The following is a 24,151-nucleotide window of genomic DNA, read 5'->3' on the forward strand; positions in this document are numbered from 1 at the left end:
AAGTCAATTGGCCTTTTGCAAATTTCGTATTGATTCAATTTCCCCATAATTTGTCAATGACAGGCCGCTTTAAACCACTTACAAATCTAGTTCTAAGAACTTAAAATCTCCGTCTCTCATTTTTATCAGCATTTCTGTTGTTTTCTTCTCAACAGGAATTGTGCCGTTACCCACCACTGCCATAGATTTCTCAGACGTAAGAACAGGTCAAGCTCCAAAGTCAAGAGTTGACAGGGTGAGTGGCAAAAAGTGACACCAAAATACCCTACTTTCCACACCACACTGGCAGACTTCGGTCAAGTGAGGGCGTAGCGGTTTTTGTCTCGCCTGCATAGCAGAGCGAGACTATAGGCGCCGCTTTTCCGACGGCGGCGGCGGCGGCGGCATCAACATCAAATCATTTTTTAAATGACATCATAACTTAGAAGGTATATGGACCTAGTTCATGTAACTTAGGCATAAGGTTAATCAAGTATTAGTGAACATCCTGCTCGAGTTTCAGGTCACCTGACCAAGGTCAAAGGTCATTTAGGGTCAATGAACTTTGGTCAAGTTGGGGGTATTTGTTGAATTACTATCATAACTTTGAAAATGTATGGATCTAGTTCATGAAACTTGGACATAAGGTTAATCAAGTATTAGCAAACATCATGTGTGAGTTTCAGGTCACATGACCATGGTCAATGGTCATTTAAGGTCAATGAACTTTGGCCGTGTTGGGGGTATTTCTTAAATTACCATCCTAACTCTGAAAGTTTACGGATTTAGTTCATAAAACTTGGACATAAGAGTAATCAAGTATCACTGAACATCCTGTACGAGTTTCAGGTCACATGACCATGGTCAAAGGTCATTAAAGGTCAATGAACTTTGGCCGTGTTGGGGGTATTTGTTAAATTACCATCCTAACTCTGAAAGTTTATGGATCTAGTTCATAAAACTTGGGATATAAGAGTAATCAAGTATCACTGAACATCCCCTGTGAGTTTCAGGTCACAAAACCAAGGTCAAAGGTCAGTTAAGGTCAATAAACTTAGGCCATGTTGGGGTAATTGTTGAATTGCCATCATAACTTTGAAAGTTTATAGATAGAGTGAATGAAATGTGGACATGGATGTAGTTGACAAGTCTTAAGTCACCGTTCAAATGTCATTTATGGTCAATGAACGTGGTATTATGTCATTATATGAATGGAGTTTTTGTGAATGATTATTTTATAGTAGTTTTCAAAGTTAGCACTGCTGCTATATTAAATCGCGTAATGCAGGCAAGACTGCCAGAGGCATTCCACTTGTATTTTTAATTTTCTTGAGTCTATTTTAAGAAAGGGTAAAGCCAGTATTAAGTTTTGCTGCCCCAAAACATGAAATAGTTTGCCAGCACATCTATTTTTGTTCATATACAGAAACCTTTAGCAAAATTTGAATAATTTCTTTTGAATTATTCTTCCAGAATTGTATGTAAAGCACATAGACAAGTACTTATTTGCTTTGCACTTCATTATTGTTAGTTTATTACTTATCAAGTGAGATAATACTGGAGAAAGGTAAAGAATGTAAATTAAACTTTTTATACTACATTATGATGTATGAAAGAACATTGTGTTCCAAGCAGACTTTGTGATAACAAATTACCAACCGTGCTCAAGTAAGGCACATTACAGCAAAGCCATTGATGAAGTTGTGTGTTAAAAACAATGTGCGCATTAAAACTGATGCACAGCATTCAGTCACACTTCAACTCTGTTTTGAATTAGCCCCCATATTAATTGATAAAAAGTCACACTTCAAAGCATGATATGTTTGCTTTGCCTTGTTAACCCGTGTGCTGGCTCAGGTGGTAGAGCGTCCGTCTCACAACCGGGAGGTCGGGAGTTCAAACCATGGCTGCGTCAGACCAAAAGACGTTAACCTTAAATGCTGGGAGTTGCTGCTTCCCTCTTTGGCATTCAACGATTAAAAGGATAGAGCCTCGTTGGTATGGCGCTGCACAGCGGCTGCCGGGCCCACGATCAATTGGGCAAAGCAATTTTTAGAGTATTTCATTTCATGTCTATTTTGAACAGTAAAATATGGATTTTCATCTTTTCATTTCATCTTTTTTTATAATCTCTACGATGTAGGTATCTGGTCAGAATTGGACTGTCTGTCAAAAGTGTGAGGCATATCGACCCCCGAGGGCGCACCACTGTCGGATCTGTAGACGATGCATTCGCAAGATGGATCACCATTGTCCATGGTAAATAGCTTTTTAAAAAGATTGTTTAACCCGTTGAAAACTGAATTCCGTGATTCCAATAGGCTTTGTACAGGGATCATCCAGTTCCTGTGGGCAACAGGTTAAGATCATTGTTGTCCAAAAGTCAATCTCAAGGCTTCGTAGAGTCTTGTAGTGCTTCTAGGAAAACATAAACTTGTTACTCTTTTAATTTTCCTCATTCTGTATTTCCTCCTCAACTGGTTTGATTTGTAAAACAAATTATCTTGTTTATTTCACTAATTTGCTCATTATTTTGTATCATAAACCTTTTTAGGACAAGAATAAGATAATGGTAAAAATAAAATGTGAATTGAATTGTTATGTAGTATGTATTTAACTTCCTGTTATCCTTTCAGTCATTCACCTTCACTTTTTTACAAACTCCCCCAATGTCATCTAAGAATTCCAAAATCCCCAATACCATTTAACTCCTAAACCCTGACCATTAATGACCAACCCTCAGTGATGTCAGCTAACTTCAAGGAACAAAATTTCTAAGAAGTATGACTCACACTTCCAGCCCCAGTCACTTGCACAGAGCATCACCACACCCCTTTTACGAGAGAAAGTTTGATACACAGTTACCTGTAGACCAATCAGAGCAAGTTTAGATCCCTCCCACCTTAAATTGTTACACCCCAAACTAATGATATAGTTAAGACTTCTTGGTTAAATTAGAAAGAGAGAGAATATTAGACCCACACTCATTCATATAGACTGACAGATTTCAAGACTTAGACGTCCATCCAATATTATTTTAACTTCAGAATCTTAATCTTATACTTTGAAATTATCATATCCATCGTCTCCTGTTTTATCTGAACCTTCGTTGATATCTTCATGTACTTCAAATTGTAAACTGTAGCTGATTATTGATTATTAAATACCCTGTGATTTTGAACTGCAAATAACTTTCTTCAGAGTTCATCATTTATATTCATTTAAGCTTCCCTATATATATTTACCGATCCCAAACATGACAGAATGTACATCCAAGACTCTGCAAAATACATTAAAAAAAATGGGCACATTTTGGTATTTGTTTATCATCAGCTTTGGTCACATGCACGCCATGTTTGAATGTGCCTTCCTGGAACTCCCTCCCAGTTTGCTTTTTCTTTGTTTCTTTTTTTTTCTTAGAATAAAAAAAAAGTGTATTTAACGTTTACATTTGATTTTGCATCTAAATCTTGTTTATTTCACAGGATCAACAACTGTGTTGGAGAATTCAATCAAAAGTACTTCATTCAATTCCTGTTTTATGTTGGTGAGTTTCATCCTATTTTTACCGTTATTCTCCTCCTCATCCTTTACTTTCATGCCCTTTCCCCTGTTTGTAAATAAATATGTTCTTGCTCCTGCATGTAAGTATTCTATTCTTCAATTACTGTTATTCTCTCCTTTTTTCCTGCCTCCAACCAGGGGCAAATCTAGGATTTTCCAAAAAGGTGGGGGCATATTTTTCCAAGCAAAAAAAAAAGGGTGTCAATAAAAAATGAAAGTAATTTTGTCCCACTTCTTCTCTTGTGTATGAACGACATATTCCCATTCAAAACTATGACTCTTACTAAAAAGGAGGGACATTGGCTGTAAATGCCCCCCCCCCCCCCCCCCCGATCCAACATTGCTGAATATTCTTGCGGACTTCTCCATTTCTCATCCCCCTTATTTCATCGTACTCTTTGTCTACATTAGTTATACCTCTGCTAATAAAAGTTTGAAATGGGTATATACGTGTACATATAGGACTTGGCGTACAGTTGGACATCAGGTAGTCTGGTGGTCAGTCTGTATTGCAGAGATAACTGCCTTTTCATTTTGTACCCAATTTTACACACAAAATGATCTTGAATGAAGACATGTAAGGCACATTTTTTTACTGTTGTTACAGCACATTATTGCTATAAAATCAAGGATAATGCAATTTTCATGTGTTTCCTCAGAAGGCTGCTATGATAGGGTGGGGGAATTTATCAAAAGTGTATTTCCTTTTATTTTCTATTTTTTCTTATTTTATTTGGACTGTTTTATCCAGTCATTGGCCCATTGAGAGATAGATTCAGTACATTTGTTTTGTTATTCCTTAAATTCAATTTTGAATAATAAATTCTACTTTAATAATCAGAATTTTCATAATCACATCACTTTTGCATAATGTACTCCCATATGCAAATGTGTACTAGTATAAATCAATGTAGTTATAAACCATGTGGTTTATTTTCTTTCTTTGTAAAATCTCTAGGTATGGCATCATTATATTCCATTATTTTACTCATCATTGCATGGACGGGGGAATGCCCTTCATGTTCAAATATGGATGAAAAGAATGCAAGAATGTAAGTATCAATTTATTTCCTTTGCCATATTGTGATTTTAAGTACACCAGTCTATTTCCATAAGATACGTGTCTATATATATATAGCAGGGCTTAACATAATGTTATGGCTACATACAGAATTTGCATTGGATTTTGTACATGAAATCACGTTTTTTAAGCAATTTTGGGTCTGACATGCATTTACAAAACGTCACTTCGGACCTGTGAACCCCCTTGTTGCAAATTTGCGTTGCGCGAGACTTGAAGGAAGTATTAATGTTATGAAACATCGCGGCACAATCTTTTTCTCGTAATAGATTTATTGTGAAAATGTCAAGGGGGGGGGCAAATACAGCCGGGCTGGATAGGGTTTATATCATTGAAATAATATTTAATTGAAGTTCATTAGAAGAAAAGCTATTAAGGTTTTAAAAGAATGTCATTAAACATTGTAATATACCTAAAAGCTTTGATTCAAGTACTTAAGAGATTATCTTGGATTATTTTTTTGAATGTCCTATTCTTTTTATTTGACCAGAGCTCATTCAATAGTCCTGGTTGTTATATCACTTCTATTTGGTTTGTTTGTTGCTGCCATCGGCTGTGATCAGGTGAGGATATTTCTTCTTTCTTTGCTTTTCTTTTTCATAAGTTTCTCTTTTTTTTATCATTACCGCTATCATCGCTACCACCGTAACTGTAGCCTACGCTGTGTGTTAATGTACCCTCCCTTTTATGTTATGGTTGGAAACAATCTTTCCCTCTGATAGGATATTATAGGGGAAGTTTACCCTGCAGAAAACTTTGTTGTAAAAATAGCGAAAAAATAATTAAAAATATTGTAAAGGTATGAGGAAAATCCGTTAAAGATTAAGAAAGTTATTAGAATTTTAAGTTTTTGATTTGTGATGTCATATGCGAGCAGCATTTCTCAGCAATTACGCATTTTCTTCCAGAGCTATTTGGCACATATTTTTGATTTATACATACATACAAACACTTTGGTGGTAATTTCATTGGATTCTGTTCGAATTGTTACCACAACTGGTATTTATCTTTGAATAATCCCTTTAATTGCATTGATAATTACAGATAAGCGCAATATTTGAGGATGAGACGTTAGTGGAGCAGGTTAAGAATAGAGGGCAGCAGAGAACCGCAACTCAACGGACCAAGATGGATTTACTCAGGGAAGTCTTTGGTAAAGGTAGGTTTTGATATCATCCTATAAATCTGGCTCACATCTCTGTGTTTTTAGCTTGTGAAAATTCAGCTGTGTATTGCCTGAAGATAGACAAACACAGTCAAATGCATGAGGACTTCATTTAAACTCAGCAATATTTTATACTTGCAAAAAAACGTATGTGTTGTTAAATCAAATTACTCAGCTGGTGAGGAATGAAAATGCATTGTTTTTGTGATCAGAAGTTGTACTGCGTTTTTCTTGTTCGAACCAAATAGTTGGCAATTACATTAAATTGAATTTTGTGCAATTATGTAATCTTAAAGCTAAAACCTACAAAGAGATGGGGTTTTGATACAACAAGATGGGTATTTGAAGCTTTTGATATGCATGAATCTCATATTGTTGCATTATAGTACTTCTTATCTTGGCAATATGCGTATAAGTATTGGTTTCATCTGTTTATAGCGGTTCAAAAGACAACTTTTTTCTGAAACATAATCAAATTGATTACTTTGGGGTCCATGAAAGGTGATGTGTATTCACTGAAGTTTCAGTACTGCAATACTTTTATACTGTCATTATGTCTGGGAGGGGAAGGGGAAATAGTGCAGATGCCATTCCTTTTTAAGGGTCTATTTGTTTGCTTGGTTTTTTTTTTTTTCTATTTTTTGGGGGGTGTTAGCTTCTTAACAAATCTTGAACAAAAAAAATGCATTTCTCATGATTGGTGATTTGGGGGGGTTTGGGGGCTTGTCAATTTTATGTTGCTACGATTTGACAAACCTTCAGAATGGGTAGGATCGGGGGAAAATGAACCATTTTACCAGGAGTCAGCGAAAAAATAATATGCAGTAATATTTAATATATATGAAGAGTTTAGTTGCAAAAGGGGTTAGGTCCACGTTGGACCATTCCGAGAAAAGCCATGTTTTTTATTCTCACTTATTGCAATATTCTTATGAGAAAATAAATTGTCATGATGTACTACCCTATCATGTGAACATAAAATTGGGTATAAAAGAAATCTACCTATCTTCAATTTTTTTTCTATATATTTTTTGAAAAATTATCATTGTGGACCTAACCCCTTTTGCAAGTAAACTGAATGAATCCAATCTCTTTTGATTAAAAAGGTGTTTTTTCTTTGCCATTTTCATTCACGTTTTCATTTGAATTTCAAATTTTCTTTGGTATCATCAGAGTGACTAAAAATTTAGAGGTTTAGAGACAGAAAACAATAAAATTTATGAAAAAATGACCTAACCCCTTTTGACAAATGAGTTCTTCAGAAGAGTTTGGTTGCAAAAGGGGTTAGGTCCACTCCAAGAAAATCATTATTTTAATTCTCCCATATTGCAATATTCTTATGCGAAACTGAATTTTTTTTAATACCCTACCATGAGAACATAAAATTGGGTATAAAAAGAAATCTACCTGTCTTCATATTTTTTATGATATTATATTCCTAAAAAATTCTGTGTGGACCAAACCCCTTTTGCAACTAAACTGAAATAGACCTAACCCCTTTTGAAAAAAGGTGATTTTTCTTTGCCATTTTAGATCACTTTTAAATAGGAATTTCAACTTTTCTTTGGTATCTTATAGAGCTACTAAAATCTATACATTGAGACATAAAAATCAAATTCGATGAAAAATGGACCTAACCCCTTTTGCAAGTGAGCTCTTCATATAAAAACAATTTAATATAATATTTTTTTTGTTTCTTTACAGGTCCCATATGGTACTGGATCATCCCTTGCCGTTCTACTCAGTACAGACGATTCATTCCACCAAGCTTTAACGTGTAACATCACCGTCCTATCATCATCATCATCATCACTTCTTTCATCAACGCCTGAGGCGTCATTCATGAAACACCTTATGAGCCACTTTCACTGACTAGCTTGCTCTCAGCCAATCAGATGCAAGGATTTCAGTAGCTTATAACAGTTGTTGGTGAAAACCACTGATTATTTGTTTCATGAACTGCTCTCCTTCTTCACAATACATGATTCGTCTCAGTACTTGTGCTGCTTCAGATCCGGTGTGACAGGGGTCAGTGAGATGGATATATTTTGTGTGCAATGCCAATGGGATATGATCGGACTAAAGAGGGAGCGGTCACATGGAGCACTTTTTGTCCACTTGGAGCTTAAACAGTTGTTGACCAGTCGAATTCCATACAAGTTGGTGGTATTTATGATGTTATCAAAGGTTAAGGGTTGTTCTTAATCTTCATAACTGAGAGTTGTGCTTTATTATCTTCATAAGTTGAGGGTTGTTCTTCATAGTCCTACCATGTTTGCACAAGATTTAACGACTTTCATTAAGCTTCAATCCCAATTACTAACATTTTAGATTCTCAAGAAAGATGTAATTTGGGAACTCATTGGAAGCACGTTGAGTCACACTCACACTTTGTGATAAGTACTATCTTGAATGAATGAATCTTGAGTTATGAGAAATGGTTTCTTTGAAGTTTGGCTGGGATGGAAGAGTCATCCGTAGGGCAACTTGTCAAAGGACCGCTTGGGTCTTTTAGCAGGATTCCTGCCATAAGGGCACTATGGTGCCTTCTCACTGACAGAAGGAAGCAACTCTTGTTTAATGAGTTTCTTAGTAAATGTGCAGTTATTTTAAGTGGACATATATAGACTTACCTGCTTTTGAAACATCTATATTTCAGAAATTGGGGGTTGTGTGACTCCAGTTCCTATGTAAAGCATACAGAAATGGCCCAAATCAAGAAAAAAGTCAATAAAAAAAAATCAAGAGTTGCTTCCGTTTGTCATGGGGGGACAGTATGAGTCTTTCAATGAAAGCGTTTCCGCATCCCCCATTGTTTTGTCTGTGGTGTGGTTTGAGGATTGGTCATGATGAGCTATTTCCTGGGCGCTGTAACACAAAGATTAGCGATCAATCGCTCAAACTGACCAATCAATATCAATGTTACATGCGTCAGTGCGGTTCTTTCATATTTGCAATCCATTGCAAACCTTTGTGTTATGGAGCCCAGGATTCCTGCATGGAAGATGTGGCTCTGACTTTGACAAGGTATCTAATCCTCTTTGATTACTCCATTATCCAATCAAGGCCAAAAGAGATTGTCCATCAGGGCCTCGTAACATAAAACTTATACCTCAGTCACATTTGCTCTATGGCAAGTCAAAAACAGCTATTTAAAAAAATTCTGTATTAGCTACATATGGGTGGTTTGAATAAAAATGGATAAAACGGCTGTTTTCAACTCCCCGTGCGGCCGTCGTTTTTTTTTAAATGTGACTGTAGCATTTAATCACTTCAGTTTTCACTTCTAGTTCTCTTGCTTAATCCTAATATTTCCATGATTTTACTATTCAGTGAAATATTACTTCATTTTTTTTTTTTTTTTTGGGGGGGGGCTGCCCATGCTGTCTATTATGTAGTCTAAAAGTAGTCAACCATCAAGACTCCCATAATAAGCATTGGCGGAACCTGTATTATGAAATGCAAGAATTTCCTGCCCACAAACCCTGCATGAAATTGGTGGATGCCACTATCCCTGCTAATTGGTATTTGTGTTTAGGGTGTTATGATGAGAAATTTGATTTGGCACTTTTTAGCCAATTTTTCTATAAAAGATTTGATGATTTAAGGGGATTTAATATCTTGAGTGGTGGGAGAGAAAGTGTATTGGATAGACCTCTATGTATTCTGGTGTCATCTGTAGTGAGCTTTTCCTTGTCCATTTAGTGTCAAAACTTTACAAGTCATGACAATCACAAAATGTATTACAGAATCGTTAATTTGAAACATTTATATAGATATATATATTTTATAAAAAGATGTAAGTATAATAATTGTAGAATAACAAAATTGTTGCATAATCGAGAAATTCATAGTCCAGTGTCGGGATGTGTGATGCCACAGTCATATTAAATTATTGTGACAGTGGAATGTCAATGAATTGATTATAGGCCTATATTATTTTGCAGTATATTGTATTGCACCACATCCTTTAAAACTCAAGTTGGATACATTTCTCAAAGTAAAAATATAACCTGTTGTAATAAAACAGGAAAGGAACTTTGTTTTAATAGTTTGCAGCCCTATTTGAATTAGGCACATCGTAGTCTAGTGGTTTTGACTCTTGTCTTTCAAACAGAAGGTTGTGGGTTCGAATCCCAGCCATGATGTAATTTCCTTCAAGAAATTGAGCTGCACTCAACCCAGGTGGGTTCCTGGCAGGATTAATTCTGTGAATGCACTGAGTTCTGCTAATAAAGTGGGAGCTTGAGCTTAAGATGCGAGGGTAAAAAATATATTGCACTCTGTATGCTCTGTTAAAATGCACTATATAAATTTAGCTTTTATTATTAAGCCTAAAAAAATTGTCATGTTGGATATAAAAATATGCAAAAACAAGGTTGCTTTTTTTTCAGTTTTCAGACCTTATACAAATGCAATGTTTTTGTGAGAAAATGTCAGATTTGGCCAGAAAATTGTTCAAAGTTTGTGTTCAGTGGCTTAAAAATACACTGTAATGAGTTTTGACTGCATACATGTAAATAGATTGTTTCATGCATGATTTTCTTTGAGCAGCGCAGCAGCGAAGGTATTAATAAAGACAAAAAAAAACGATCGTCAAATTTGGGGGTTATGAGGGCATCATAACATTTTTTTAGGCCTTAATTACATGCATCAACTGTTCTTATATTTCATAAGCATTAAACTACTAAGACAAGTTTTCTTGGATTATGCAATGAGTACTCTCTCCAAACTTAGCATTGGGTAGAGTATGTATGGTGCAATTTGTGGATTTCATTAAAAAATATCATAAATTTTTAAGAAAATATGCTTTTTTTGTTTCAATATACTTGCAGATGCATGGCTTTTTTTGGCCACATTGCATCATTAAAAATCATGTTGCACAGTTGAAAAATCTTTTTACATGCATATGATCATGATTGCTTTGACCAAACTTATGACATCCATGCGTTCTAGTCTCATCCACAGATTTACTGACATGTAGACCACCTTGAAACTATTTCAACATAGCTTTAAAAATGTGTTTTGTTGTATTTGCTAGAGTTGCATATGATAATTTTGTTAAGAAGATATGTGGCATCGAGCAGTAACTTTGTATGTTTTGAATCATTACTAAGATTATCAATGTCATCATCATTGTCATAACCAACACCATCGCCCATATCAACACGGAATTTTTTGCTTCACAAATTTGAATAGCATTTTTGGTCATAACAGAAAAGCTCTCAACTAAGTAATGTACAGTCCTATGTAAAAATATGCTATACAAAAGACTTTATGCATAGCAGTCTTTCAAAATTGTGGAGCAAATTGTGATGCGATACCAGGAAAATTATTCCCTGCAAGATCATCGTCATTATCATAATCACCACCATCATCATCAACATAATCATTATAATGCCATCGTCGTCATCATTAACATCATCATCACCTTTACCATCATCATCATCATTCATCACCATCATCATCACCACCATCATCATGACTACCGCCACCATCACCATCATCTTTATTATTTTCTAACTCAGCTCACCCATGATGTGGGATGCAAAACTTACATGGCAGTTTCATTTGTGTATAGCAATATTTGAGGTGATAAACCAAGCATGTATGTGAACGAACCATTCATGATGTATTATTTAATCTTTATATATTTATATTTTTCTTCCGTCAATGCAACTCTTCCTTCTCTTCTCTTTCTCTGGATGTTGTGGTGTCTTTTGATATAAAGTCGCAATGGATATAGGGGTATAGTGTGGAATATTAATTATTAATATGTTATGGTTTTATGGGTAGCACTTCGGTAGCAGCAGCCAGCAGATGAGGGTCTCATTGCATAAAAGGTTGCATATAGTATTAACTTTGCCATCCAATGGTAACTACCAAGGAGTCAAGGATTTGCTCGAAGTTACCATTACTTAGTAGAGTTACCACAATTGCAAATTTTTTGAAGCATGGGGACTAGTGTTCTGTAGTGGCAGTCTTGATTTTAGTTGGGGGAAGGGGTAGGCAGGATAGTCTTTAATAGCAAAAACTTATTTTGTATTGCCGTGTTTATAGCAAGAGAGAGAGGGAATACTGTGAGTGATGGAAAATAAAGATATCAGACTGACAGAACGATGGTTCAGGAGAAAATAATAGATTATAGAGGGAAAGAAAAAAGAGGAAAAAGGAAATGGGGGAAGTAGAATGAATTTAATGATAATTGCATAAATAATTTAATACTATTTGTATAACTTCATTTATAATGAATGTGTTAGGATTATAATTTATAAATATCAAATTGCATATTAAAATATTATTTTGCAAGTTGTGTTTTATCTGAATGTAATAATGAACTACAATTAGGTGGGATGTACATGTGTGATCGTGTGTAATGTAATTTTGTACTTTGTTTGCAATTGTAAAGCCTTTAATATCATTGCGAGCATTAAGTTCTAACTCTATGCAAAATATGCGAGAAATTTTTTTTACATTTATTTTATTATGTATCTCTATTGACAGGCTTCACGAACTTGGTTTTGGGTTTTGTTTTTTTTATGTCATTTTTTATTCATGCTGGTAAACAAGGCTCCATTTGCATCCTATGACAAGATGTCTATCTAACTTTGCCACTCTCCACCCAGGTTTAGTAAATGGGTACCCAGTAGCAAATAACTCCTTGAATGCTTGAGTGCCCGATCAGGGTAGCTGTGCTAAAGTTGGGGTTATAGTATGCACTATTTAAATGTAGCATATTACTATTTTTGCTAATTTCTCAGCAAAGAACCACATTCTTCCAAGTTCCTTCAGCACATATTTATTATTCATGCATACAGACACTTTGGTAGTAAATCCATTGTATTCTGTATGAATTCATTTTGATATTGTTACCCCGACTGGTATATATATTTAAATAAAATGGTGCTCATTTGACACATAAGTTCTAGACTTGATTTTTCAATAAAATGTGTATTTCATACCCCAGGGCTTCATTACATGTATCCAAGACTCAAACAGGGAATAGGCTCAAGTATTCATATTTTAACCTAATGTGAAGAATGGTTTTGATATTTAATACAATCCACGACCCGTGCAGATTAGTAGTGTCATTATGTTTAAAGTTTGCAAGATGTTCATCGTGTAAAAATTGTTGCAAGGCAACCTTTTTTTTTATAGACATGAAAATCTTTTGTTTAATAGAGATCCTTCTCCATTTATGTTGGACATCTAGATTTGTTTTATTAGCCAGTGGTAGAAAAATTATGCTTTATCAAGCAAATATTGTTGTTTATATGAGATTATTATATTTGTCACATGTCATTGGGAATTTAAAGAAAAAATATGAAATTTCACAGAGAATAATTTCTATCTGTCATTTTTCTTGTGTGATATTTGTATGATATATATACAGTATATGAGATTGATAATGTTTAAAGATTGAAAAGAGAGAGAAAAGAGGAAGGGGGAGAGGGAGAGAGAAAGAGAAGGGAGAGAGAGAGACATAAATAGAAATGGGGGAGAGAGAGAGATAGAGAGGGGGAGAGCAGAGGAGGGAGATAGGGAGGGTTGAGATACAAGAGAGAGAGTAGAGGGAATATGACTTGACATTAATAGTTGTATAAGAATTGTTTCATCACCATCATCAGTACCATCATTATCACCACCATCACCAATCATCATCATCACCACCATCACCAATCATCATCACCACCACTATCACCATCATCACCACCACCACCGTCATCATTTTCATCCTATCTGATGTACTTTTCTGTCATTAATGTTATCATTTAAGCAGTAGTAGTATTGTCATCAGCATTATCATTCAGCTACGATTAACTTCAAAGTAAAACAAATGATAAAAGATGATATTCTGAAAGAGAACACAATTTATTACAGAAGTTTCATTTGCAATTATCATGATTAACAAATATGAGCAAATGAGGTACTTATCTCAGTGAAAATTAATAGAAGCACATCTGACATGAAGATATTACCTCAGTAATAATAATGTAATAACAATAAGATAATAAAGTTCCTTTCAGTTTACAATATGACATTCTCCATACACCATTGGACAATGATTTACATATTTTTTTATCTACGTTTGATCCCTTAATTATGATAAATCTACAAGAATATTTGATGAAATATTCTCTCGAAAAAATGTGTACACTAAAAATAGACGAGTAGGATGCGAATAGAAAATTAAATAAAAAATACCACTATTATTGAATTGTTATATTTTTAAAACCCAATACAATTAAGCCTAATTGACTGTGATATGTGGATATTTTAATAAAACCATTATAGCCGGTGAATCTTCAAATAACCAGTAAACAATGTATTAGAGATATATATATAGGGCCGACGTTGCAGCATTTTTGTAAGTATGTCGTGGACGTTTGAAGCAGCACAACTTTGTTTTATCAATGTTGGAGAGGATTTTTTTTTATATGATAATCGATGCGTATACAATACATAACTAAATATATATATGTATTTGGAGTTTATTATTCAACTCATTTATTTCCACAATATGTGATATGTTTTGCCTCTCAAAAAGTCTAAAATCATTTCGCTTTGACAAAGGGCATTTTGACCAAAACAGAGTTGTGCAAAGCATGATGTTGAAATTTAGTTCGAAACATCATTCGGGATTTTCTTTTGATGATATTGATGTTGTTGTTGTTACTGCTGCTGCTTATGATTTTCATATTGGTAATATTTTTTTAGCATACAAAGTAATCTGGGCTATTCTTGTTGACTCGAGAATCACATAGACATCGCTTTCCTCGAACGGCGTCAAAACAGGCTGAAATAAAACAAAGAGAAACAGGCCAAAAAATATAACAATTACATGTGTATTTTGTGTTACTTTAGCCACATAATATGGCTGTAAGCTTTACAAATAGAATATATCACCCTTAAAAAGTCCAAAGGGGTATAGATGAAATACACAAAGTACGTGATAAAAAAAAATACATAAACTTACTAGCTGCTATCTATGGGTAATTTGATTAAACATAACAATTGAAAAAAATGTTAACTCCACATTTGATCTATTAATACGTAAAACAGAGTTTAGCCAAATAATCAAGGGATTGTCACTTTTCTGTCTGAAGCCAAAGGATGGCGCTCTTTACATTTGATTGTCGTGAATTGCCACTTTCATCCCGCTGGATAAATTGCCCATAAATTGATTAGAATTACCAGTCAAGTTTGATGAGAATTTAATTCTGCTCTAATTAGCCCCTTTATTTTTCTTTCTGTTTAGTAGTAAATAATACAAATTCCCTTCCTCTCAACTCAGACTCAACGACACACATAGAGAGAGACAGAGAGAGAGGGGGAGGGAGGGAGGGGGAGAGAGAGTCAATGTAAAAGTGGGCAGATGAGAAAATCCAAGAGCCGCGAAAGTAAGAATGTGAGTCAAGACGCCAGGGAGGTGCGGGGATATTTGGGGAAGGATGGACAGAAGGAAAATGAATACGGAGCCGTATCACTTCATATACCCCTATAAATCTATTTGGAAAAAAAAGCTACGGCGTCACCTTCAATGTCATCTTGCCCAAGCCCCCGCCCCCTCCCCCTCCCCTCCAAGCATGCTGGCACCCTGATCAGAAACATCTATACCTTGGTAGGTCGGGTGTTTCTTCTGATAAGGCTTCACTCTCTTCACTTTCATGGTATCTCGTCCGTGGTCTTCGATCAACTCGGTCGATGTCGTCGTCCTGATCAACATCATGACGTAGACGATGAAGACGAGGCACAGGACCACTTGACCTTTGTACGTTGAAGAGATCATGCTGAGCAATGATGTATATACGGGGATTAACGTGGATAATCCAACTTTTGCAGGTCCTGTTTTTGTCTAATCCTGTTTTAAACAAAGTGTACATGACACGCTAGCAATGTGTTTCCTCTAAGAAAATAAATATAAATAGTGTATATTGTTTTATTCATTTGGAACAATGCAGACAGCTATTCTGGGGTTGGGGGTTTTAGAGTAGATGATTCTATTTCGCTTTGTCTCGTCATTTGGCCAAACTTTCTGTCCGCTAAAAGTTAGTAAATATACAAGTAGATTCAGGAAATTGATAGTTAAATGAATAGGTCCTATTTTTGAATAATACATAAGTAAATGAATTGATAAATGTATGAAATAACAAATAACTATGTAAATATACAATTATTGATGATACATAGATAATTTGGAAAGTCAACAAATAAATGAATGAATAAGAATAAACAAATCAATAAAAGAATTAATAGACGAATAAATAACTAAATAAACAAATAAATATATGAATGAATAAATAAATAGATAGAAAAGTGAATAAATAGATAAATAAATAAGTGAACAAATAAATCAATAAATCGAACGACAAACAAATTGCTAGATGATTTTAACATAAATAAACCAATTGGTAAATCAAAAGAAGGATGGAAATAGATGGGTGAATGGATGGGTAGATGGTTGAAGGAATGAACAAACACAAAAAATGAATTAATCATTGATAATCAAGGAATAATTGAATAAAGGATATCAAAATTGAAGAATAAATTACAGACTTTCATTATATACAGATAGATAAATAACGATATGAACCAAGATGAAATAAATTCATGAATAAATGAATAGATTTATAACGCACTAAGCGCTGGAAGGCAGCTCGAGCTAAAGCTGAGGTATGCCTTTTCAAAATAGTGCCCCTCGTAGCAGCTCATTTCTAGACAGATGGTGATATATAATAATAATAATGTAGGAGCTATATTTTGTATTTTATCAGCTCTAGTATACGCGGGTTCTTCCAACACAGAACAAGGACAGATGAAGAGGTAGATGTTGCTGGTTTGAAGGTCTGTGCTCAACTTGTAACCAAAACTGAAATGAACAAACAAAATTGCGATAAACTTGAATAATGTACAAACTAGTTCCCCACAGTAATAATAATAATAATAATAGCTGGATTTATAAAGCTCTTTTTGCCTGAGGATACAAAGTGCTGCTATTATCACCTCGGCTTTAGCTCAAGCTACCATCACCGGCGCTCAGTGCATTCAAGGAAATAATCCTGCTGGGTATTCACCTCACCTGGGTCGAGTGCAGCACATTGTGGATAATTTTTCTGCTGAACGAAAACACACCATGGCTAGGATTCGAACCCACGACCCTCTGTTTGAAAGGTGAGAGTCAGAACCCTTAGACCACGGCGCGCGCCCATATAAATGTCTATCAGTAGTAGAAGTAGTAGTAGTAGTAGTAGTAGTAGTAGTAGAATTAGTAGTAGTAGTAGTAGTAGTAGTAGTAGTAGTAGTAGTAGTAGTAGTAGTAGTAGTAGTAGTAGTAGTAGTAGTAGTAGTAGTAGTAGTAGTAGTAGTAGTAGTAGTAGTAGTAGTAGTATAGTAGTAGTATCGTTATTATTATAATTGTTTTATTATTGTTATTATTATTATTTATTATTATTATTATTATTATTATCATTATTATTATTATCATCATCATCATCATCATCATATATCCCTTTCAAAATCTCATACGCACCTTTTTTTCTCGATGTTTGTAGATGAGCCATTTAAGAAACATGCGTCATAACAACTCCTTTTACGACTCCTTTGGAGAGCAGTCCTTAAACATGCATTTTGGAGTAATGTTACATTGGAGGATTATTGATCCGAATTTCCAAAACGATTACAAAGATTTGCAATAGCCTAAACTACTTTGCCATTATGTCACTAAGTTCTTTATAAAGCCTTGATACATGTACACCATATATGATAAGACAGTGATATCCCCCTCTCGATCCCACTCCCTTCCGTTCCCTCCCTCCCCCAGGCCTCTCCCTCCCTATCCCTCTCCCTCTCTCTACCACCTAAACCCACTTATATTCCCTATCACATCCCTCTCTCTCTTCCTCTTTCTGTCCCGGCTCTGTCACTGCGTTTAAATGTCCTAACACCAAATGCCAGATATCATTCATCTTTCCACTACATGCCTAGCTAAAGGTTCCCAATGTTTTTCTTACAGATTCTAAGTACATTTACCCGTTAAAATCGGGAAATTGAATACGAATGAATGAAACAATTTTACGGATATTATGTGACGAAAGAACAGTGTACTATATATATCTCGTATTCGTTTCCATTTCTATTTTAAAGGGGATCGTAAACTGCAAACCCACTAGCGGATAAATACCAAAGGAGCTGTGAACCAGCTCAACTGAATACATACATATTTTATATAAAATCTGCGATTTGCATATCTTATACTTAGGTTCCGAGGGCGATCCCTAGGGACGAGGGGGGATGCCCCTCGAATTTATAAGGGCCTATATATACGAGAGCCTCGCCATCTTGCCCCAGTCCCTCTAAAATTTCAAGAAATCTTACGAAATTTCCACGCATATAGGCCTACTTGGCATCATTAGATTTGAAATACAAAAATATTGACTTGAACATATGATTATTCCATGCAGACGCAAGTATTGTTTGTTTGTTTGTTTGTTTGCTTGCTTGCTTGCTTGCTCGCTTTTATTTCGGCGTTCAGAACAATACAATGACTGATATAAAATGTTTTTGCATAGTAATGTACAAAATATTCCATAATGCAAAATAGTCATATTACATATATGGATACAAAATGAAAATGTGAGCCTATCACTTTTACATTATATTTCATAACAAAATTATTTATTTATTTATTTATTTATTCATGTTTTATTTATAACAAATTATAAAATAAGGTGGAGGGTAGTTCGATTCAGTTATAAAACTGCTTTACAACGAAGAACAGTCAGGCAATTAATGCACGCAAGAGACCGCCATAGTAAGCGGTTTTGGGATAAGCTTGAAATTGACGGCAGCCCAATTGAAATATAAAAAAACGATTATTATTTGATAGCTAATCTACTTGTAAAGCTTTTTTTTATTACAAAAAAAATCGAATATTGTTGCTTGTTTATTCATAACGGGTGTTGTTTAGACTTGGAGAGTGAGATAAAATTGGTCAGAAAAGAAAACCTACTAATTATAAAAGGGCGAAGACAGGAGAGGTAGAAGAGAAAGGCCGAATGCAAATAAGCAGATCCCATTGGCATTTTAATAGGTTAGATTTAGAATGTTGTGTGTTTTCTTTTCGTATGTATAAAAAACTACGCTTAGTGTTGAGTGCCTGTAGCTCATCTCGTTGCTATGATGTTGAGCAACCGTTGCTAGGGAGGTGATGAAAAGGAGGAATTAAACCGAAAGAACATGATTGCGTGTGATACAGTTACATGACCTACTTATCATACAATCAATACAATCTCTTCCATATCGTATTTGTATTACCAATATAATATGGAAGAGTTGGTATTGAAATTATGATCATGATGATTTTAGAAGAGACCGAGAGAAGAGGCCTGAATATGAAGTGTAGAGTCAGATAACTCGTTGCCAGGGGCCTGTTGCATAACACTTTTCACCTGGGAAAACTCTGGTAAAAACTGAAAACTAAGGTTAGTCTGATTTCTGCCATTGACTTTAACACAGGGCAAAAATTCCGGTAAAAACAACCTGAGTTTTCTCAGGTAGAAATGTTTATGCAACGGGCCCCAGGTCTTCGATGATCCTATTTGTGCGATGTAAAATAATAATTCGAAAAGAGGGGCAGTTCTCACATGTTTTGCATAATAAACATGAGAAACATGTAATTATTTAATTTTTCAACAATAGCATTGATTTGGGTTTTTAAAAATGCTCACTTGCTTTGCTCGCTCGCAAGTTTGAGAGACCTCTATGCGTTCGAACTAAGTCAAAATCAAGATGACAATTGGTTTTAATCTAAAATGGGTTACAGAATCGCACGTATTTGTTTCATTCAGGTTGTTTATATTTCTCGTGATTTTGAATATTTGGTATTACGCGTGGTACAATTATTTATTTTTCCTTGAAAAACATGATTTTGGTTCTGATATACAGTAAGGACAATGCAAAATTTTGAATCTGCCAACAATTATTGCAACTATCTTTGAAGTCTCTAAAGGATACCATTATTGATGTTTACTCCAAACTTAATAGAAATTGAAAATCCGCAACAGCGATGACATTAGACATGGATTGTAAATGATATATCCCTGTGGATGGATTAACAGTTTGTGTTTTGATAAATGTAACGGATTGCAGAAGCAAAGCTAATGATCCCGCATTGGAATAGGGTAAATAATAAATGATAAAGGATGATGGAGATCTATTTTTACAGCGAAAATCCTAGTTTCCATTCTCTTGACACAGCCATACCAACGATGCCGATCAAACCTATCGCGATAATTCGAATGGCGTATCATCTGTCGGATTGGAGTCCGATTCAATTTGTGTAACTGTGGCCCTATACTCACGCGCTGAGTGGCATTAATGGGTTGTGTAAAAGTTACAAGGGATTTTTTTCCCTCGGAAAAACATGCGTCATTCCCATAAAATGAGACTTGAAGACAGGACATAAAATTATTGAAGGGGGAGGATGTTCTTGCACTTTTCTCTATTGGTTCTTTAAAGAATAATGAGTGGGGGCGGTACCCCCGCCCCGCCCGGTAGGATTTCCAAAGTAGTTTTTTTTTTTAAGGAGGGGGGGAGAGAAAAGGAGGAAAAGGAAGGAAGCGTCTAAACACATTCTTCAACCGGTCACCGACAGGATGGATGGGTAAAAAATAAATTCAATTTTCCGAATTGACATAAAACAATACAAATTAGCAATTCATGTAATTACATTCGATAGTAGAACTGTGAAATAACAGATAAAAAAAGTGTACAAAAAAATAGCGGGGAAGGGTGGCATCATTTATAAGCGAACAAGAGTTTTGAAGTACTAGATCTTCTATTTTTTCCATATATATCTTTTTGGAAGAACCGCGGTATAGCGGTTCTGAATCTCGCCTTGTAATCAGAGGGTCGTGTGTTCGAGACCAGTGGCGTACCTAGGATTTTCCACAGGGGGGGCAAAATCGGCCGCCAAAAAAATTGACAAGCAAAAAAAAAAAAAAAAAAAAAAAAAAAAGGTCTTCGATCCGAAATAAAGGTTATTGTACCAGAAAAAAAATTGACAAGCCAAAAAAAAAAAATAAATAAAATAAAAAAGTCTTCAATCCGAAATAAAGGTTATTGTACCAGAAAAAAAATTGACAAGCAAAAAAAAAGGTCTTCAAGCTCGTCAGGGGGGGGGGCAATAAAGGTCTTCAAGCTCGTCAGGGGGGGCATAAAAGGTCTTTCGAGCTCGTCAGGGGGGGCAGTGATATGTATTTTGTATGGAGTGTGGCTCGTCAGGGGGGGCAGAGTGCCCCCCCTGCCCCCCCCCCCCCCCCCCGTAGGTACGCTAGTGTTCGAGACCCACCGCGGCCTAGCGCCCTTTGTGGCGAGGCGTTTGATAATCCACACTTTGCCATATTCCACCCCGGTGCTAAATGGGTACCGGTAGGATAGAAGACAATGGAGCTTGTCCAGCATTGTTTGCGCCTCATTGGCGACTGGCTGGAATACTCCCCAGGGAGTGGATGATGAGGCATACGGTGTGTGCGGGCATTGCTGATTGAATCCGATGGCCTGGGAAATAACACACAATTCTGTACAAAGCACATTCCTAATGTAGGCCTATGTCATAACAGCAATACATTATCTTTCCTTCTCTTTCTACGCATCGCTTTAAATGTCACAGTGGTGGTTGCCCCCTCCTTCCTCCACAATCTTCTCCATTAGTATTGTCAGAGATCCTCGGCCCACTTTGACTTCATCATTCATACAATCTTCTCATGTTAGTTGTTAATAATGTGATAGAGTGGTTCGATCGTGAAACATGAATGTCAATACCATGTACTTGTACGCTGTGTGGGTGTGTATAAAAGCACTGGCGTATATCGCCTTGGGGCCATAAACCTACGAAAAGTTTCACGACTATGAAAAAAAGGTTAATGAAAGGAAAGAAAGGGGGGGGAATAATAATGATATAAGGTATTTGTGAAGCGCACGCGTTAGGTGCTCATGGTGCTCCTAGAATCTACACCGATTATGGTGTTCAGAGTTATTTTTAAGAAATTACTTCCTGCCTCTATCCATTCACCTCACCTGGGTTGCGCGCAGCACAATGTGGGTTAATTTCTTGCTGAAGGAAAACACACCACGACTAAGAATCGAAGCCACGTCCTTAAGATTGAAAGACGTAACCACTAAACCACGACACCCCAACCCCCACAATTGTGAAATGTGGTATAATTTCTTGAATATTATGTCAAAGTCTATCACAAAATTAGACGTTTCGTATTAAAAAGCTCGAAATATTTGCTCGCTCGCAGAAGTTTATCAATTTCGTCACGTAACCATGTCTGGCCCCTCAAAATGTCTATCTCATGACACTACTGAATAAATGGAAGCATGACCATGAAGAAGAGACAAATAGTGATACCGTATTTCTGAATATAACGTATCTCTCTAAATATAACCAGTATAAATTTTCAATTCACTTCGATTCGATCAATGGTTTGTGACGTATTCATCTCTTTCCTGTATCCCGTTTTGTACCCAATAATAGGCCATGTCGATAGATTATATTGATATTTTTTCTTCTGAGTGCCTTTCATCTCAAGGCCCTTCTTGAAATATATCATAGATTTCTTTTAACGATTGAATTGTCAAGATATCATCCATGTATGGACGTCAATATAAAACTATGCTACATGTCGCCGCATTTTCTTGTCATTTTTTTTCGATTCAAATGATACGCCTTTAACCGATGGGTTAATTAAACAGTTTTATCAAATTTAAAGCGAGCGTATCTGAAACTTCTATTAGGCCTACATTTAATTAAGCCAATTAAGTTGACTTTTAATTGGATTGATTTTTTTTTTGGTGAAAAAGAACCCAATTCTCTTAAATCTACCTTCCACCCCCCCCCCCCCCATTATTCTATTTTGATTATGTTGATAAAATCATAAGCGGCTGTTTGTGAATAGATATGAATATTATCGAGCACAAATAAAATACAAGGAAATGGTATATTGGAAATTTATTGGGGCATAGAAAAGAAAAGACAATGCCTGTTTTCAATGTCTAATGAAAAAATGGTTTGAATGTTTTGGTTGTAAAAGTTTTTTCCAACATGAAATATTAATACACACAGAAAACAGCCATAGAAAATCAAATTTAAGATTACTTTACTCACCGAGGTCGAAATACGGACAGCCTCGATATATTCCAGTTCCTTTCTTTTATGGTATTTCTAAAAATCTCGTCGACGACGATGACGACGACGACGATAATTACTAGATAATGTTATCGTATATATGCTTCTTGGTATTTGGGAAAATCACAATGACGATTATAATGAAAATGTTCTCGACGGCGATGATGATGATGATGACGACGACGACGATGACGAAATGATGCAATTGGGGTCCTTGCTATAGGCTAGCGACAATTACGGCGAGAGGGACAAGGACAATGATTGAGAGCTAGGGATGTTGAAGTTGACAACGATGATCGGAAATGATGCGATGCAACGATGATAAAGACGATGAAGCTGGACAACGGTAAAGGAAGTTTGTCGCTCCAGCGGATCTGAGGGTCTCGATCGATGATGTCGTCTGGAAACCCTTAGCTCTCATTCTTCACCAATCCCAGCTATCAATGAAGATTGTTGCGACGCAAAAGTGGACTAAATTAATGAACTTCCAGAATATCATGTAGGCATCCAGTTCTTCACACCAACGAGTTCATAAGAGAAGAGAAAATAATATGCTTCTTATCCACCTCCCCCATTGCCAATCTCACAGTACATTTCTTGATTATGCAGGCAAACTAGCTAACTCAGTCTTTAGAGAGTCTATTTCATGCTTTGTTGGGACTTATAAGCTGATCGATGCCCTTTTTAAAATTGACAGTTTGTCATGATTTGCATGACTTCAGTACGTTAGTGGGTGGGAAAAAGTTATTAAAATCACTATGCATAGACATGATAGTCAAGACCTATGTACACTTTCCCGGGATTTTTTTTCTCGCGATTGGGAAAAAGGGCGGGAATTACTGGTGTGAAAATTGACGTAATTTGGAAACGACGCGGTCATGAGCGATAGTGATTATGCTTGACAAGGTGAACGAACTTTTTATGTGTTCACAATAGACATACATTTTTTTATCATCTTCTTTTTTTGGGGGGTGCGAGCATTATTGGAATACTGTCGTAAATCGGTGAGCCCGGTGAGAGGGGTTAGGGGAGAGAGCGCAAGGGGGGGGGGAGAGAGACAGATTGAGAAAGAAAGAGATGGGACAAGTGAATGTATCTATAGTCAATTCTAAAATTATTAATGTTAATCATATTAAAGCAGATAAATATTACTAAAAACAGAAATAATAGG

The 24,151-nt window shown here is 35.8% G+C and overlaps 1 protein-coding gene and 1 long non-coding RNA gene across 2 annotated transcripts in view; one reads left to right on the plus strand and one right to left on the minus strand.

Annotated features, from left to right (window-relative positions):
• LOC129266258 (palmitoyltransferase ZDHHC7-like) overlaps positions 1–8,521 on the plus strand; it is an 18,316-nt gene extending 9,795 nt beyond the window's left edge. The window contains exons 3-9 of the mRNA XM_064103709.1: positions 156–235; positions 2,123–2,238; positions 3,465–3,526; positions 4,502–4,595; positions 5,115–5,187; positions 5,669–5,783; positions 7,494–8,521. Of these exons, the coding sequence (XP_063959779.1) occupies positions 156–235; positions 2,123–2,238; positions 3,465–3,526; positions 4,502–4,595; positions 5,115–5,187; positions 5,669–5,783; positions 7,494–7,570 (617 nt within the window). The 3' untranslated portion in view covers positions 7,571–8,521. The remainder of the gene's footprint in view (positions 1–155; positions 236–2,122; positions 2,239–3,464; positions 3,527–4,501; positions 4,596–5,114; positions 5,188–5,668; positions 5,784–7,493) is intronic.
• A 5,123-nt stretch (positions 8,522–13,644) lies between these two features.
• LOC135154889 (uncharacterized) lies at positions 13,645–23,768 on the minus strand. Its single transcript, XR_010294301.1, has 3 exons — positions 22,960–23,768; positions 15,408–15,651; positions 13,645–14,586 (listed from the first exon to the last, which is right to left on the minus strand). It is a non-coding gene; the product is annotated as an uncharacterized LOC135154889 (long non-coding RNA).
• Between the last annotated feature and the right edge of the window lie 383 nt (positions 23,769–24,151).

The sequence above is a fragment of the Lytechinus pictus genome, chromosome 8 (assembly GCF_037042905.1).
Source record: "Lytechinus pictus isolate F3 Inbred chromosome 8, Lp3.0, whole genome shotgun sequence".
NCBI lineage: Eukaryota > Metazoa > Echinodermata > Echinoidea > Temnopleuroida > Toxopneustidae > Lytechinus > Lytechinus pictus.